At 42.9% G+C, this 17,903-nt stretch overlaps 2 protein-coding genes across 2 annotated transcripts; one reads left to right on the top strand and one right to left on the bottom strand.

Moving 5' to 3' along the window:
• Positions 1-736: 736 nt before the first annotated feature.
• Positions 737-6,046, bottom strand: LOC115110415 (protein Tob2-like). Its single transcript, XM_029636052.2, has 2 exons — positions 5,832-6,046; positions 737-4,183 (listed from the first exon to the last, which is right to left on the bottom strand). The coding sequence occupies exon 2, from the start codon at positions 3,904-3,906 to the stop codon at positions 2,692-2,694; it is 1,215 nt and encodes a 404-aa protein (XP_029491912.1). The 5' UTR covers positions 3,907-4,183; positions 5,832-6,046; the 3' UTR covers positions 737-2,691.
• Positions 6,047-7,702: 1,656 nt separating this feature from the next.
• Positions 7,703-14,634, top strand: LOC115110417 (aconitate hydratase, mitochondrial-like). Its single transcript, XM_065010163.1, has 17 exons — positions 7,703-7,758; positions 9,289-9,431; positions 9,702-9,960; positions 10,472-10,564; positions 10,811-10,969; positions 11,102-11,252; positions 11,417-11,521; positions 11,673-11,764; positions 11,880-11,985; positions 12,206-12,363; positions 12,462-12,614; positions 12,675-12,707; positions 12,810-13,088; positions 13,345-13,536; positions 13,654-13,786; positions 14,194-14,315; positions 14,435-14,634. The coding sequence occupies exons 1-17, from the start codon at positions 7,723-7,725 to the stop codon at positions 14,564-14,566; spliced, it is 2,346 nt and encodes a 781-aa protein (XP_064866235.1). The 5' UTR covers positions 7,703-7,722; the 3' UTR covers positions 14,567-14,634.
• The last annotated feature ends 3,269 nt before the right edge of the window (positions 14,635-17,903 follow it).

Raw genomic sequence — 17,903 nt, forward strand, 5'->3', positions numbered from 1 at the left:
CATCTCACTGAATCAACAAGCACAAAACAAAAATAGCTCTATCCATCACCAGCCTGTCCACCAGGATTGACCAGTCACTGATCATAATAAACAGCACATTCAATGACGATCCTCCTCCTAAACCTACTTGAAACTCTTGACTTGAAGAAATGTATTGGAATATGTGTTTTAAAAAGACTAAGACCCCCCCCCCCCCCCCCCACACACACACACAATTGTGGTCTAAAGTATGGCGTTATTTACACATTGCACTGGACCAGGGTCAGTGTCTGTGTGTAAAGACGGTCTTAGTTATGGCTATAGTAGCAGGAGCAGGGGAATGTTACCACAAAATGGATGTGAGGTGAATACTCATCAAGGATTAGACTGCAGGAAAGGGTTTTTTGCTTTCCCTCAGTCTTTGTGTGAGAATGAAATTGGCAGCCAATTCAGTCACAGTAGGACTGTTCAGGCACACAAATAAGGTTAGTGGTATAAAGCAAAGATGTATGGCACTGGACAATATGTAGATGGAATATGAATGAATAAGGGACAAAATTAGTAACATATGAGCACTACTAAAGGGATTTGGTTTAAATGTGGAGATTTTGGTTTAAGTGTACGAACTATGAAGGAACAGAAATCTTACACAAGTTATCAGACTGCCCTTAGAAACAGACTGAAAATGATGCTGTCAGACTCTCCACCCATTGTAAACATTCATCTCTGAAGCTCTTCAAAACCCCAATTTAACAAATTACATTTACCCGTCTTTTATTGGACAAATTCTGTACAAGGTACAATCCACATTCAATACTTTATTTTATACATCTTTATTTTTATTCCCAACTTGCATATATATTTAGTTATTTTTGTAAAAATAACTTCACCACATAACTAAACAAAGGAAACCTGAACATAATATATACATATTCCTACTGTTATAACATCTTGCTCTCTCAACTTTACAAATGTACTTAATTACTTTTGAAAAAAAACATAGGAAAAATATAGAAAATTTAAAATAAATTACAAATGTAAAAATGACCCCTTCCCTCACAACCATTACATTTATAAAGAGACCCTCCCCTCCCAACCCATGGACGGAAAGATAAATAAACAGTTTGAATGACACCCATATGACCGACAATCACAGCAATTACCAGTGTACTTATGTTAGCTTATACACAGATGTTAACATGGCACAATCTAGAAAACATTCAGATGGATAGGGACACTCCCCCCTTCTATCCAAATACAAATCTCATTGGAACAGAACCAACATTTCTTAGCAGATGCAGCTGGAACATAATTGGCAAATAAGAAAAAAATAATGTTTAGTGCCTTACATGACTAGGGGGGGTCACATGGCATCTATAGCCCAATAATATAAAGTGCTGGATGGCTCAAAAGGAAAGGTGGGGGCTGCCTGAACCCTGGTGACAATTACTGCCCCCTCGATTACCTATATGGAGCCAGGGTATCACCACCACCTACATGAGAATGATCTGACATGGCATCATAAAGTGACAAAAACACAGGTTTAGTTAACATTCATAGTCCTGGAAATTGAAAAGGAAAACAGCTTTCATTATATGATGCTGGTCTCCCACTGGAGCAGCAACTGGAACAGAGATTATTAAGGGCTTAAAGAGCAGGGGACCTAGCTTGGGCCTTTGGCTGCAACGCCACTAAAGTTCTACAGAAAGTTCTACAAAGCCATTGCACCCAAGATGCCAAAAAGTGTTAAAATGCCATCGATGCCCCTGCCTTGCCATCCCCTTTTCCTCTCCTTACTCCCTCCCAGTCCTCCTTTCCCTGCAGAGTAAGACCTCTCCTTCATAGTCACGCTAAGCCATTCATCACAATCCCCATTGCTTAGCAGCATCCTATTCCCCTCCAACAACGCCCGTTCACCTTCACACACTGCTGACAGATCCGGTCTGTGTGTGTGTGTCTGTGTGAGATTAGTACATCATTATATCCGAAGACAAAGATCAACTTGCCTCACATTCACCAAGGTTCGCTGACCTCCCTGGCAGTAATTCTTCCTGTCATGACAGATACATTTCCTCATACCCTGCACATTAAACCCTCCCTTTTCCCAAGACACTACACACAGGCTCCCTTTCTAAGCAAGTCCATGACCAGATTTCAGAGCTGATGAATGGCAAATACTGATACCTCACGCCAAACCAAATCAGACATGTTTCAAGGCTCTAGTAACAGACTCACTATATTCACAATGACCACAAGCCACAGAAGAGCACATTTAACACCTGTTAGCATGAATAAGACATCACCAAACCCGCACAAACCCCTCTGTGCATTTTTGGTAACTAAGGCCGAGCAGATTGCAAAGCGCTAAGCTTTCCAAAGCCATCTTACAGGACATTGGTCCGTTTTCACAGCATAACTACCATACTGCTGTCAATAGACCAAAGCTGAAGGGCATTTTACTCTGCTGAACATTCAATGAAAATGATGCATGTGCAATAGGAGGCTGGTTACTCCTCTGGTTAGAGAAACTGAAATCAAAATCCACAAAAAAAAACATGAATGATATGGAAATAATCATATTGAAATATATAGTGGAGGTTGTAGTAGTAATAAAACAAATTCTACGCTGTAGTATCAGTAAGAACAATTTTCAAAAAAAAATACTTGAGCATTACTGCCCTACTGCTGCAACAGAATACTCATAAGAAAGGCTTAGTTGGCCAGCACCACCGGCTGGAAGGCCTGGCTGGGATATTGCAGGTTATACCCCCCTATACCCTCCACAAATGAGGGCTTCTCAATGTAAGAAATCCCACCGCTACCACCAATGATGCCAACAGCTGGACCAGGTGGGGGGCTGGAGAATGGCTCAAATGAGGGGTGGGAGTGGGCAGGGTGAGGGAGCTGGAAGGGGCTTGAGTGTGGTAGTATGGGCGGAGCATCGTTGTCAAAGTATAGGGGCCCTGGGGATGCCGGGTAAACAAACTCTTTGGCATTAGGGGAGAGCTGGCTGGGGATCTGACCCCCCAGGGAGTGCAGGGAGACTGAGAGGGGCTTGTGTTTCAGCAGCCCTGGGGGAGAGATGTTGGTAGGGGAACGGGCGAGCATCCTCTGTGTCGGGGGCACGCCTACACTCGAGCCGCCAGCTGACCCGGAACCGCCACACTTCTTCATCTTAGTGGAGCCAAATTTTGTGGCGGCAAAACTGGCCGTGGTGAAGGTGATGGGCTGCAGCGGTAGACGGGTGCTGGGCAGTGCGGTCGTTGGCTGCTGAGAGGGGAGGTAAGGGAGTGCCCCACTTGGAGGGGAAGGTGTGGATGTGTTAGAGTGGGCCGTTGGGTTCGTGGGTGTGCTGGAGCTGGGATAGCTGAAAATCACTGGGCAGGATGAGGCCGAGAGAGGTGTGGGTGAGCTGGAGAGGGAAGGAAGCAGAACTGGAGATATCTGGGCTCCAATTGGAACAAACACCTGGGCATCAGGGTTGAAACCTAAGCTCTTGGCCTCCTCTACCTCCATGTCTCCTTTACTCACTCCACTTACTACTTCCACCATTTCGTCTTCCCCACCTAAGCCAGATGGATCCTCCAAGTACAGGACCTTAACGGCTCCATTCTCCCCGATTTGGTAGGACACCTCATAGGGGTCGATCCACACACTCAGCTCAGGGGGGACATTGGCACGCACTTCCTCTGTGTCCAGTCCACTTCTCCTGGCAGCTAGCTCCACCACTGGGTCCCTGGGGGCCCCTAGGTGCAGGCAGCGAAAGGCAGAGCCCCGCAGAGGAGCTTCAGGGTACCAGTGGCCTTCATAGCGCGACAACAGTATCCGCTCCAACTCCTCCCCGAAGAGGTCAGCACGACGACGGGGCAGTTTGTTGTACAGGTAGGACACAATGAAATTCAGAGCTACCTTTACCTCTAGCTGCATGACTGTATCTGGCCAATGCAGTCTGGATAGCCAGGTATTCAAATCAAGCCCAAAATGAGACAATACTGGAACAGTTATCTCTGGCTTGTAGAAGTCTGATGTTTTCTTCTCCACTACATGTACTGCAGGTCAGTTGAAATCCGGCAGAATCTTTAAACCTCTTCCTGGGTGGTCAAGATGGACAGACTTGGTGGCCAGGAGGCCAAAACCTAGTCCAACCAGTTGTTTTCAGTTGCCAGGTAACAAGACTTGACAGGTAACGGGATGAGGAGTCCAACTGGTGGAAAAATAAAAACATGGTGTTATTTCTAGGAAGATAAAAGGCAGACCAAATAGGCTCAACAGAAGGGATAATGAGAGAGTGAATGGGTTAGCCAGCCAACATGGAGGGGAGTAACAGCTGCAGTGATCAAGGCAGAAAACCATGATAATCTGCTTCTGCCAGATGCTTCACTACTCAGGATTACACAATTAGAGAAAGTTCAAAATCAAACAGTGTAGGTGCGAGAAGGCTGTGGGTGTACAGTTCACATGTAGGCATGTTTTGCATACTGTAAATGGCAAGGTACTGGCTACAGTGCATAAAGGACACCATTTCCCACCATGCAGCACTATTAACGTCATCACAACACGTGCAATACATATTCCACCTACGCACCATAAACATTGCCCAGCAGGCAGGATTACCCAGCGAGCTAAATTTAACAACTGTATACTTGAGATCTACGAGAACATGGTTATAATGTATGCACCAAGGACGATGAATTTTATATTGTGAATCAGATTAGCTTGAAAAAATATAATTATTGATATGAGATATAGCTACTCTGTTTGCAGGCAGAACATTGAATCGATGGCTAGAAGATGGGCAAGAACAAGATACAATACACAACCTGACTTCACTTCTCATTTAAGACAGTATTTTACTTGTGTTAAATATATGAAGAAGCTCCTTTGAAGGTGTGAAACCATTCAATTGGAGATGTTTGGCAGACGGCAAACAAACTTTCATGACTACATTTAAATCAATGATAATGAAGTTTACAGTAAAGCTTCAAAAAGCATTAACCACCAGTCATTTCCCATATCCAATGTCATTCAATGTCATCCCTACAAAGCGGTTCTCATCTTTTCATATGCAGCTGGGACTTTATGTACAGTAGAAAGTAAAACCAGTCATGTATCAAAATGGATCCTAGTTGTTAATTTTGACAATTGACCTATAATGCATACACTGTATTAGTTAAAGCAACATTACTCAACCATGGACATGTTTGTTTGTCATGGTTGTGTCCTACTACTAAGTAGACTACACAAGCCAACAGTAGTTACATGACCTAATCTGATAGTTGACATTGTTTACAGTGCATCATCACCACCATAAAGCACACATCTGTCCACTCACTGTAACAACGTGGCAAGCTTATTCAAGTGAAAACTATACCTGTATATAGTAACAGAACACATTTCCCTAATAAGGACACATACACTATTCTAACAAACTGGAAGACCTTCATTTATTTACAATGCCAATTTGTAAGGAGACTAAAAGTGGTGAATGTTGCAGTCTCATGTCATTATATCGACACATGAGCAGGACTACAATAGCTCAATAATACATTGGTCCTGCCCGAAAACAGGAAGAAATGGATTAGCTGTATGTGAGAAGAATAAACACGACTCGAATCTCAAATACGAGTTTGAGTGAGTCTGTCTAAAAATAAAAATAAACAGAATCTAAAATGGATGACAGAACCAATTACAGAGTCTGTTTCTCAAAAGGCAGGGCATATTTTGAGAGTCCTAAAGCCTCTTTGATTAAATCATGAGGATGCACCATCTAGCCAAATGTACGGTTATGGCAGATAAATAAAAATGTATGTCAATGCCATACATGTTTATATGCGGACGCTGTGTATACTTACTAATGCAGCTTGTGTTCAGTTCCTGCGGTTTTAATTCCCGTATTTTACATTGCATTTGAAGGTGATGTGGCTTTTCAAAGTAGTTGTTTAGAGGCAGATATATTGTGGTGTGTTAATTAAATGGGTATTGAAACGTATTCTCTTCATACGGTCTCCATTTCCACAACCGACAGGATCCCAAAAACTGCCCGAGAAAACTTTAGTGTTTGACAACCTTGCGCATTTATACAGGACTATTTCGCCCACACCCCCTGTTCTATGACGTTGGTCTGAATATGGACTACTTTCTTGATACTTTTGTAATGTACACTATCAAATAAACTCATACACTCCTAGGAGAGAATAGTCGACCCTCAGTAATAAGCCTATAGTTTCAAGAATAAGTAAATCATATGAAATAGGTTACGGGTAATTGAGGATTGCAAAATTATGGTAGTTATGATTTAACATATTGGTATGAACAACGATGCTAAATAACAAAATGCATTTTCTTTATTTTTCCCCACCCATGAGCCACACAATTACATCCATGGCTCTACAAAACCAGAAAGCGAAATCCTAGTTTAGTTGGCGAACGGATATTTGTAACTCCAAGTAAGTACTGTGCCATTGCTAAAAATATAAGCGGTGATAGCAACAGAGTTCCTATTGGCTAAGAAGGGGGAGGACCCGTATTTTATTGGGCTGCAAAAGGGTGTCCAGTCAGCAAGTAAGTGATATGACGTTTTGCAGGAGTTGTGGGTAATGTCGTTCCAAACATATTGCGTTATTCAGAATATTTTCTTGAATTTCCCGCTGAGACTTGTTTTGGGAAATCATTCTGCAGATAAAATTACATAAGGCTGTAAAGTTACCATGTAAGATTGGCAAGGTTTCTACTTTTTTTCTACTTTCTCCCCCAGAGTGAACCCTACTTTTCAAAAATTAAGAATTGTTTTCTAACTGTTGATATAATTTTTTTATGTATTTTTATTTTATTTTATATGCTATATTTTTGAATATGCAACAACAATCTATAGCCACATAAGGAGAGTGATTAAAAAGGAAAATATTTGGACACATCATTGGTCCAGGACCAGGACAGGTACTGGAAGAAATATACTGAGTAATGAGTATTCTTAAAAGTAATTATTATAATTAGTTTTATAGATTCCAAGTTCTCTGTCAAAATACCTTCTTCAGGAACTTCATTATATGACTGCTGTGCCACATCAGTCATTGTCATCAGTGGTACTATGTAAATATGTCCAATTAATCTGCATCAGTAAAACTCATATCCGGCAGGTAGCCTAATGGTGCCTGGTGTTCTCTTTAAAAAAATATATATATAAAAAATGTATATATATATATTTGGTGCCTGGTGTTCTCATGGGGCGGCATGTAGCCTAGTGGCTTGTCACCGAAAGGTTGGTAGCTCGAATCCCCGAGCTGACAAGGTAAAAATCTCTCGTTCTGCCCATGAACAAGGCAGTTAACCCACTGTTCCTAGGCCGTCATTGTAAATAATACATTCTTCTTCTCTGACTTGCCTAGTTAGGTAAAATATACCCTTTTAAACTGTAAAAGTGCATCAACTGTACGCTAACTAGGCATAGTTTATTATAGGGAGCTGATGACAACAACCTTACAGATAAGTACTAAACATCAACATCTTACATTATTGGAACCACTTTGATAATTATTGGAATCACTTTAATTATTGGAACCACTTTGATAATTGTATGGAAATATTATATTTTGACATTGCGTTATTAGAGTCAGTCGTAAGGATTCACAGAGATATACACTTGTAGGCAGTTTTAACACACCTGTCAGGACAAAAAAAATAGACGCGTTTAAATTAGGGTTCCTGACGTCACCTGACAGCAACACAGGTTTGTCAGTGAACAAAATGGCGTCCTACTGTATGACTGTCACTCGGCTTCGGGTAAGTACAACTTTATTTTATATTAATAAATATATTCAACACTATGCGTCAAGTACAAATGCTCAGTTCAAAATTAATTACGAGATATTGTTGTCCACAACGATATTTTTTTAAATAATCAATATTGTAAACAATCGATTTTAGCGGCTTTTGTCGTTTGGTCGCGGTGTCCCAGTAGACCGTTAACGTCACTAACTAGCTCTCCATGCAACGGCTAAAAGTTAGTCTGGGAAGTGTATAATTACGCTTTATCTATAATGCTGGTTTACAATACAATGTGTTGTCGAAATGCAATAAATTGGATACTTCATATTGCACCAAATGTCCAGCTGTTAGCAAGGTGATTCAAGGTACTGAAGTTAAGTGCGCACTTGTCTGATTTCCACGCCTAATAACAGATTTAGTTAAATCACGATGTCGGACAATGCGGCACCACATTTAGAAATGTAATTGAACATGATATGATCTTATAAAAACCTAATGAAATTATCTGAATGGACACTGTCCAATACTGTTCTGTTACGTCTGTAAAGATATTTGTCCAAGGGCCTGCTAATATGAGGCAATTTATATTTGATTCGGCAAATTAACATTACTGATTTTTCTCAGTTGGTTGTAATATTCCATTTGCTTACGTCTTTTTACTCTAGATAACTCAAGTTAGACAGGCTGATTAACATCTTATTGAGGACGATTGGCTGTGTTGAAGATGCAATGTTGAAAATCATAACTTTGGTTAGGCTACTTGAGCTGTCACAAAATTGTTGTGGGATTAGGTGTCTCCTTTAGGGCTAAACACTAATTTAACCAACAGTTAGGCTACTCATTCTAAACTTTAGGTGCTGTGTATTTGGGAAAATGAGTGACAAGTAGCTGGCTGACAGATTTACTTAGTGTAATGCAATGATCTAGTTTTTACTTTATTAGTCTTGCTGTCAGTCTCCATTGTGTCAGAGCTGATGGAACATAAGTCACATGGAAATCATGCAGATTGTAGATGAGTCATTTTATGGTGGCCTTGTTTTTTTGTGTGTGTTTTTTTAAACTGTTTTTTAAAATTTGGCTTTGGGATTCTTCAACCAACATGAAAATCCATAATGTTGTCTGTCTGGGCCTCTCTGTTGATAATGCCAACATGTTTACTTGAAATGACCCCCATAATAACAGAGCCTAACACTTTGAACATGAGTCAAGTGAAACTTTATCTTGTTCTCTGAGAGTATGAATCCTATATGTCTCTGTTTAAACTTTCTGGTCATTAGGCTATAGCCTAGGTTGGGGAAATTCAACTCTTACCCTACAAGGTCTGGAACCTGCTGGTTTTCTGATCTACCTGATAATTGCACCACATGGTACAGTTATGAGAACGCAGTGGAACTGGCTTTGAGGTCCAGAGTTGAGTTTGAGGAGACTAGGTCCTATGTTTGCAATGATTAGGAACTTTAAAGCCCCTCTATCCTCTTCCACGATGATGAACATGTTTCCAAGTTTGATGTATCATTACTAAAAATGTACCCCCCTTTCCTTTAGCTTGTCCTTGGAGAAGGGGCAAGGCGTCTCCATGTTTCAGCAGCCTTTAATGCCAAAGCCAAGGTGGCCATGAGCCGCTTTGAGCCTGGCACCAGCATCAGCTATGAGAAGCTGCATGAGAACATCGACATTGTGCGCAAGAGGTCAGTAGCTTCCTTTCCAACCTCACACCCAGCGCTCCTCAGTGTTCCTCTGTTAATAACCACTACTACTATGACATGCCCATTACAACTGCTCACTAAATCCTTTGACATGTTAGCGTGTTGACTTCTCATGTTCAGCAACACTGGCTACACTGAGCCAACTTTAGATTACAAAGCATTCCTCCTAGTGAGTTAACCTTTTTAAAATGTATTTTAGAAGTTAAATTCTAGCCACAGTGGCCTCCAATCCCCGCCCTCCTCTCACCTCAGGCTCAATCGCCCCCTTACCTTGTCGGAGAAGATTGTGTACGGTCACCTGGATGACCCTGTGGGGCAGGACATCGCCAGGGGCCGAACTTACCTGCGCCTGCGTCCGGACCGTGTGGCCATGCAAGATGCCACGGCCCAGATGGCCATGCTACAGTTCATCAGCAGCGGCCTGCCCAAGGTGGCCGTGCCCTCAACCATCCACTGTGACCACCTGATTGAGGCACAGATCGGAGGGGTCGAGGATCTAAAGAGGGCCAAGGTCAGTAGGGAGCAGAGGAAACTCAAGGGCCTGTCCAGATGTTTTTGGGCTCCAGCTGATTTCTGTTGGCTGAGATTTAGGGTGTTCTAAAGAGGGATCATCTTTTCCATGGTATCACAAGTTCCTAGGGGTAACCAAAAGTTTATTTAACCTTTACTTAACTAGGCAAGTCAGTGAAGAACAAATTCTTATTTACAATGACGGCCTACCATAAGTATTAAATTGGGGCCAAGATGACCCAAATGAGAGGGAATGTTGGTTAACTGCTACACACACACACACACAGCATCACATATTTTTTAGACAAAGCGAAGCCCTGAGGAATATTTAGCATGGGTGACACTTACTACATCCAATTCCAGAGGTCAAATTGAGGGACAGGGATTAAAGGGGAATTAAGGTCTGCAGCCAAATATGTGCTGTGAACGTTACATAAAGGGGACTACCAGCTGAAAATATATTCTCCTCAACTGACACCCCAAACTCTTCTCCCTGGTCATTTTTAATCCAGGAAGTGAATCAGGAGGTTTACAACTTCCTGGCAACAGCTGGAGCCAAATATGGAGTTGGCTTCTGGAAACCAGGCTCTGGAATCATTCACCAGGTACTGGAACTAAACTGGTTAGATTGAGCTGCCATGAGACTAATTTTGTATTTGAACAATATCCACTTCTGAACTTAGATTAACAACTAGATTGGAGCTCAGGAATACTGCTGTGAAATGAGTAGCAGAATATATTGTTCACTCGTGATATCAAACCTGTTATACATTCAGATCTCAACGTTATTGAGATCAATACTTCAAAGGATTGTTGTGCATTGGCTAACATATTTCACTTACCCTTGACAGATAATTCTAGAGAACTATGCCTACCCAGGAGTCCTGCTCATTGGCACAGACTCCCATACACCTAATGGGGGCGGCCTGGGCTCCATCTGCATCGGAGTGGGTGGCGCTGATGCTGTCGACGTCATGGCTGGTATCCCATGGGAGCTCAAGTGTCCCAATGTGAGCTGCATGACAGTGAACCACCTCACTACATTCCCTTCACCCACTCATGTATCTATCTCCTTCCTACATGTATTTAAAAAAAAAACAGACCTTTCACAAATGTAGTAATAACTCCATCCTCCCCATCAGGTGATTGGAGTAAAGCTGACTGGTAGTCTATCGGGCTGGACCTCTCCCAAGGATGTTATCTTGAAGGTGGCTGGTATCCTGACAGTGAAGGGGGGCACTGGAGCCATCGTGGAGTACCATGGCCCAGGCGTTGACTCCATTTCCTGCACCGGTGAGGCCAAAAGATAGTAAGGTTTACCTGAACTAGTGAGTAAACTACTCTATGCTGTTTGTTTTAACACTGCTTGTTTCAGTTGTTTGTACAGTGGTTTGGTCTTGATTTGGTGCTAGTTTACATAGAAACTTGAAGTGACTTTTCCCACCTCCTGGTTGTAGGTATGGCAACTATCTGCAACATGGGAGCTGAAATTGGGGCCACCACCTCTGTTTTCCCCTACAACCACCGCATGAAGACTTACCTGAATAAGACTGGACGTGCAGGTTAGTACTCCCAATAAGACATTCTGGAATATTTTTAAAGCCTGTTATTGCACAATATGTTCCGTGTCAGTCTCGCAGCCACTGATACACATACATCATAGTCCCTTAGCATTTTTGTTTTCTCTTTTGGACTTTTTCCATCTACTTCCAGACATCGCTGCCCTGGCTGACGAACATAAGGATGACTTGGTCCCTGACAAAGGCTGCAAGTACGACCATGTCATTGAGATCAACTTGAGTGAGGTGAGTCCACTCTGTTATTAGGCTGACATCCATTACTTTTATTTATATAATATATTTTCAAGAATTAACACACATTGTCAATGCTAACTGTTTGTCTGTCTTCTGTCCCTGGCAGCTGAAGCCCCATATCAACGGGCCCTTCACTCCTGACCTGGCCCACCCAGTGTCTGAGATTGGTGCTGTGGCTGAAAAGAACGGCTGGCCCTTGGAGGTCAAAGTGGGTCAGTATCAGCACCAGCAGTCACACGGTATCTTTAACACTCCCTTAAAAAGTATACATTTAGCTCTCTGTTAATATGAAAGGAAAGCCCTATAATAGGAAAGTACAATAACATTTCATTATCATATATTTGCAGGCATATTTACATAACTGTTAAAATCACCTGCGTTTCTCCTGTCTTTATTAACCTGATTTCCGGTGGTCCGTTGTGGTCCCACTAGGTCTGATTGGCAGCTGCACCAACTCCAGCTATGAGGACATGGGCCGCGCTGCTTCCCTGGCCAAGCAGGCCCTAGACAAAGGCCTGAAGTGCAAGGCTGCGTTCACAGTCACCCCCGGCTCTGAGCAGATCCGCGCCACCATCGAGAGGGATGGCTTTGTGAGTTCAAACCTTTTGGGGAAAAATGTCCATTGCCAAACTAGTTGCTCTTTACTTGATTTGTAGGTACATTCTTATGTTTTTTTTTTTCCCTTCAGTCTAAGATCCTGAGGGATGTGGGTGGAGTGGTCCTTGCTAATGCTTGTGGACCCTGCATTGGCCAGTGGGACAGGAAGGATGTGAAGATGGGGGAGAAGAACACTATCGTCACCTCCTACAACAGGAACTTCACTTCCAGGAATGATGCCAACTCCTGAGGTACCAATAATTACAACACACACACACACACACACACACATATATTATGACGTCCTGCCACTCATGCTTTCGTCACATCTCCTGAGGTACCAATAATTACAACACACACACACACACACACATATATTATGACGTCCACACTATGTCCCCCTGTAACTGCCTTAATAACCCTCTCTCTTCCTATACAGATTGTCACAGCCTTGGCCATCGCTGGTACCCTGAAGTTCGATCCTGAGACTGACTACCTCACCGCGGCAAATGGTGAGAAATTCAAGTTGGAGCCACCCAATGGCGATGAGCTGCCTGCCCGTGACTTTGACCCTGGCCAGGACACATACCAACACCCCCCTGCTGAGAGCGGCTCTGTTATGGTGGACGTCAGCCCCACCAGCACCCGCCTGCAGCTGCTGGAGCCCTTTGACAAGTGGAACGGCAAGGACCTTGAGGACCTGCAAGTGCTGATCAAGGTGAGGGAAGGGGAGAGGTGTAGAGGAGATGTCAAGACAGCTATATGATGAGGAAGGCCTCTTCTCACTGTTTGGCTGAGTTCTATCCTCCACCAAGGACCATGGTTGGAATTGAGAGGCCTTCAACAGTGGCATTACATTCTAATTATTAGAGACTTAGAAACCACTGAGTTGGCAGATGTTTGTTCAGGCATGTGGTACCACATTTGGATGGCCATTTACCCTACGGTCTCTTTTCTTTCTTCCTGTTCCGCAGGTGAAAGGCAAGTGCACCACAGACCACATCAGCGCTGCTGGCCCCTGGCTCAAGTTTCGCGGTCACCTCGACAACATCTCCAACAACATGCTCATTGGAGCAATCAACATTGAGAACGACGCGGTCAACAAGATCAAGAACCGGCTGACGGGAGAGTACGGGGGCGTGCCTGACGTGGCTCGCCACTACAAGGTCTGACAGACAGTAACTGTCAGGAGAGGACCTATAGAGGCTGTTGGGCTGTCCCAGAATGACAGTATTTAAATTAGAATCTGATTTTAAGAAATATTCCCTTTCTGCTCCCACCAGGCTAACGGTCTGTCGTGGGTGGTTGTGGGGGATGACAACTACGGGGAGGGCTCGAGCAGAGAGCACGCAGCCCTGGAGCCCAGACACCTGGGAGGCAGGGTCATCCTCGTCAAGAGCTTCGCCAGGATCCATGGTACGCTTAGATGTTACATGTGGAGTCGCCAAGAGAGAGGAAAGGGTATAGGGGTGTGGCGGGGAATGTGGGTGGGTAGCATGAGAGGAAAAGCTTTTGGTGGGAACCTGCTCAATCTGAGACAATTTGTGTTGAGACAGCTCATGTAGCTATCATGAGACCCATTGCACAAGAGGGGAAACGTGGTTAGAAACAAGATCACCCACACACTTTGAATGTGCACATTGTTCTCTATGACCTTGACTTGGCATGTAATGGATCTGCCCCGCTGTGGTAGAAGGCCTCTCTGTTTACACAATGGAGCTCGATACGAGCCAATTCCCAAAGCTCCCTCTTGTTCCTCACTTTCTTTTTTTCTGTTTTGTTTTCTTTATTTTCTCCTCATTGCCATTCTGTCCTCTTCTCAGAGACCAACCTGAAGAAGCAGGGCATGCTGCCCTTGACCTTTGCCGACCCCACCGACTATGACAAAATCCACCCTGATGACAAGATCTCCATCACAGGCCTCGCAACCTTTGCCCCCGGCAAGGTGAGCGTCATTGACCATTCAGCCACCCAAATTACTTCCCTCCATATAATGGGGATGGGACTTGGTAGTATGTGTATTTTACACGGATGCCTTACAGGCCAGCTGTCTTTCTCCTCTAGCCCCTGAAGGGAGTGGTGAAGCATGGTGACGGCAGCCAGGACATCATCACCCTGAACCACACCTTCAATGAGAACCAGGTCGAGTGGTTCCACGCCGGCAGCGCCCTCAACAGAATGAAGGAGCTTCAGTAACTGAAGGGACCCAGGGGGGTCCGGAGGGGCGGAGGAGCACAGAGAGAGGCGGGCCTGGAGATACTTGGGGGGGGCTGCACAGAGGTGGGAAATGGGCGGTAGCAGCCTGCCTAGCGTAAACACACCCCATGCCGCTGTACAGAAGAAATGCTCGCGCACACATACAGGATTACTGTCAAAGCTCTCCCCACAGACAGGTAGAGCTGTATACGCACACACAAGCTCTGACATAACACACACAAGAACCCTTGTTTTTGTTTCAGCATAGCATTTAAGTGTTCCCGTTCTAGGCAGCACTGCTCTTGTTGGCAGTACTCTGTGTAATCACATTTGTCACGCTTTTTGCCATTGACTGTAGTGCGGCAGTATTCAATTCATTCTTACCTCACAAACACACTGCTAGCTCTCCATATCTGGTCTGTAGCTTGAATCCTGCTCACATTCCTTTCCCTGTCATAGTTGTTGTGTTAAGCTGTGTACCTGGACCTCCACTTGTTTCCTCCAACACAGACAGACAGCTGGTTAACCCAGTTGCACATTTTAATTCACTGAATGTATCCTTCTCATTCCCAGGCTTTGCAACTCTTGTTAGTTCAATATTACTGCTAGTGAAGATGAATGTGAATATTTGTTTTGTTAAGTCCACCATAGTTCTAGTGGGCCTCAGGAGCTGCACATTTGTCCTGTGACTGACCTGAATTGATCCGTTTTAGTCATTGATTAGAGAGCAAGTAGCCTAATAACTGTTCAGAGTATATTAAAGGCATCAATGGAACCATTAGATTGTGGCCCCAGGATCAGGTTGTAGTGACAAGGTCAATCCTTCTACAGAGTGTAGTGTAATCATATACTTTTTTTTGTAGGGTTTTCCTTTTCTGGCGTTTTTCTTAACCAATGGCATTTGGGATACCGTTTGTCACTCCTTTGGATTCCACACTTTAAATCTCTACTGCTGTTTTCTCCACATGCTCCATTTGTTTCTACTTGAGGGCTATTGCATGAAGTTATATTAGATCCTAGCAGCCCTTTTCTGTGTGTCTTTGTAGGTGGGAGTAAAATGCTACAGATTGCTGTGTTGTACTAGTTTTGCCATTACTTTCCATGTGCGTGTCCATATATGTTAGCTAGCTAATCAGACCATTGCCTGTCCATATCCCTGTCTGGCTTTGTGCTGCTCCTCTGTCCTTGCTAATACCAGAGCTCCACACACAGCTTGAGGGACCTCTTCTTACAAAATGAACGCTCCATTTGTTTCTACTTGAGGGCTATTGCATGAAGTTATATTAGATCCTAGCAGCCCTTTTCTGTGTGTCTTTGTAGGTGGGAGTAAAATGCTACAGATTGCTGTGTTGTACTAGTTTTGCCATTACTTTCCATGTGCGTGTCCATATATGTTAGCTAGCTAATCAGACCATTGCCTGTCCATATCCCTGTCTGGCTTTGTGCTGCTCCTCTGTCCTTGCTAATACCAGAGCTCCACACACAGCTTGAGGGACCTCTTCTTACAAAATGAACGCACAATCTAGTTTCCAGACTGCTGTACACTAGCGCTATATGTAGTAGTATTGTAGACACTCATCCACGCTTTCACTTATACATCGCAAATGCTGCACTCCATAGCATCTTAAAGCAAGGATGTGATTTTTCATTTGAAATTACAGGATACAATGATAAATGTAATTTGAGAAATGTATACCATTATCTGATTTAAGTTATTACATTTGGCTAAAACTCTTGCCATTTTGTATCTACATTTTGCCACTTAAATGGTACATTGTGTGTTTGAGGATATTGCAGCTAAGTCTTTAAGTGTGACTGTTTTAAGTTGGCTTTGGGGGGGGGCATGACCACCTATTCATTGCATTTGTTGTCTTGTCACTAAGGACTAATTTACTTTAAAGTAAGTTATAATCAAAGTATTCATGGGATTACTTTGGATTGGCTACTTCCATTAAATCCTTTGGTCATGGAGCCAAGATGATTAATGTTGCTATCAAATCAACATTTATTTTGCATGTCAGTGATGAACTGAAGAGCGAACTGTCTCAGTTTTTGTAGTTGCAGTAGGGTATAATGAAAGTAGAAATGCAATGCCTATTTTTGTCCACTAGCATATTGACTTCAGTGACAATATATTCAGATGAATGGAAATAGCTCTGTCAAACCCAAATGTATTTAAAGGAACTTGTTTTGGGCCTGTGTGTAAATGTGATTATAGAGGTGTACATATGCACTATATTATAAAATGGAGAGCGGGTGGGCAGTAGCTGCCTGGTTGAATGCAGAGCCTTTCGTTCTCTGATAAACCCACTGTATCAAACTAATCATTTAATCTCCCATCAATTATCTTTTGTTAATCTGAAGCCTAAAATAGTTTTTCCATTCCCCCCTCTCCAATCTAAGGGTTTCACAACTTGTCAAACGAATTAACAGGTGGTTGGAGGTTTTAAATTAAAGGCTCCATTGTTGTGGAAGCACTAAAGTAGGGTTGTACTGTACGTCTCAATGTTTTGTCGGTCTTGGACCTGTGCTGTACAGTGGTCCGTCTTTGTATGTTGCTCCCAGGTGAATGTTGGAGTTGTCATTGTAAAGGGAGAGACTGGTCAGGTGAGACATGCCTAGGTTTTGTTTTAAAGTTATTTGATGCAGATAAAGGAACACCTGATTTGAAACAGGATTGGCTCCAGATCGTTGCAACTTTAACCCATGTTGTATGCGGTTTAGAGCACATTAACCAACTTGTTATACTAATTCGTCATTTGCTTAACCTTAGCAAAGTTAACATATTGCTGATGAATTCTCTGGTCTGTCTACTGAAGTTAATCGCCAAAGATGCCTCATGAAAATGCTCCATTACATACTAAAACAAACATAAGTGTTGTTACGAAGGTTTGCCATTCTGTGTAATTTCTCCATGTCTATGAACCCCATGTTTGAGTATGAAGATGACCAGTGTAATTGCCAGCAGCATTTAAGTTTGTTAGTTGTGTGGCTTTTAAAAAGAAATTCATACCGTCTTAAATTCCCAAGTATTTAATGCAGTCTCTAAATGGAACCGTTCCTTTGCATTGTAATTCATAAGAATAACAGCCACCCGTGAAGCAGTATGCAATATACAATATGTTGATCCCTGGTTTAAATCGGAGTTTCTGAAATGCTACTGTGACGTGACAAAGCAAATGCTTAGTTGTACTCTTTAAGTTGTCTTCAGGAAATCCAAATCCTGAACTGCTTTGTTTTATTGGCCTAGCTATTTATTTTCCATTTAGAAACACTGTCAATGATTGACTTCATAAGAATGCAAATTTTGTTCAGACACTGCAAACAATTAAATGTA

This window comes from Oncorhynchus nerka, linkage group LG26 (genome assembly GCF_034236695.1).
Source record: "Oncorhynchus nerka isolate Pitt River linkage group LG26, Oner_Uvic_2.0, whole genome shotgun sequence".
Taxonomy (NCBI): domain Eukaryota; kingdom Metazoa; phylum Chordata; class Actinopteri; order Salmoniformes; family Salmonidae; genus Oncorhynchus; species Oncorhynchus nerka.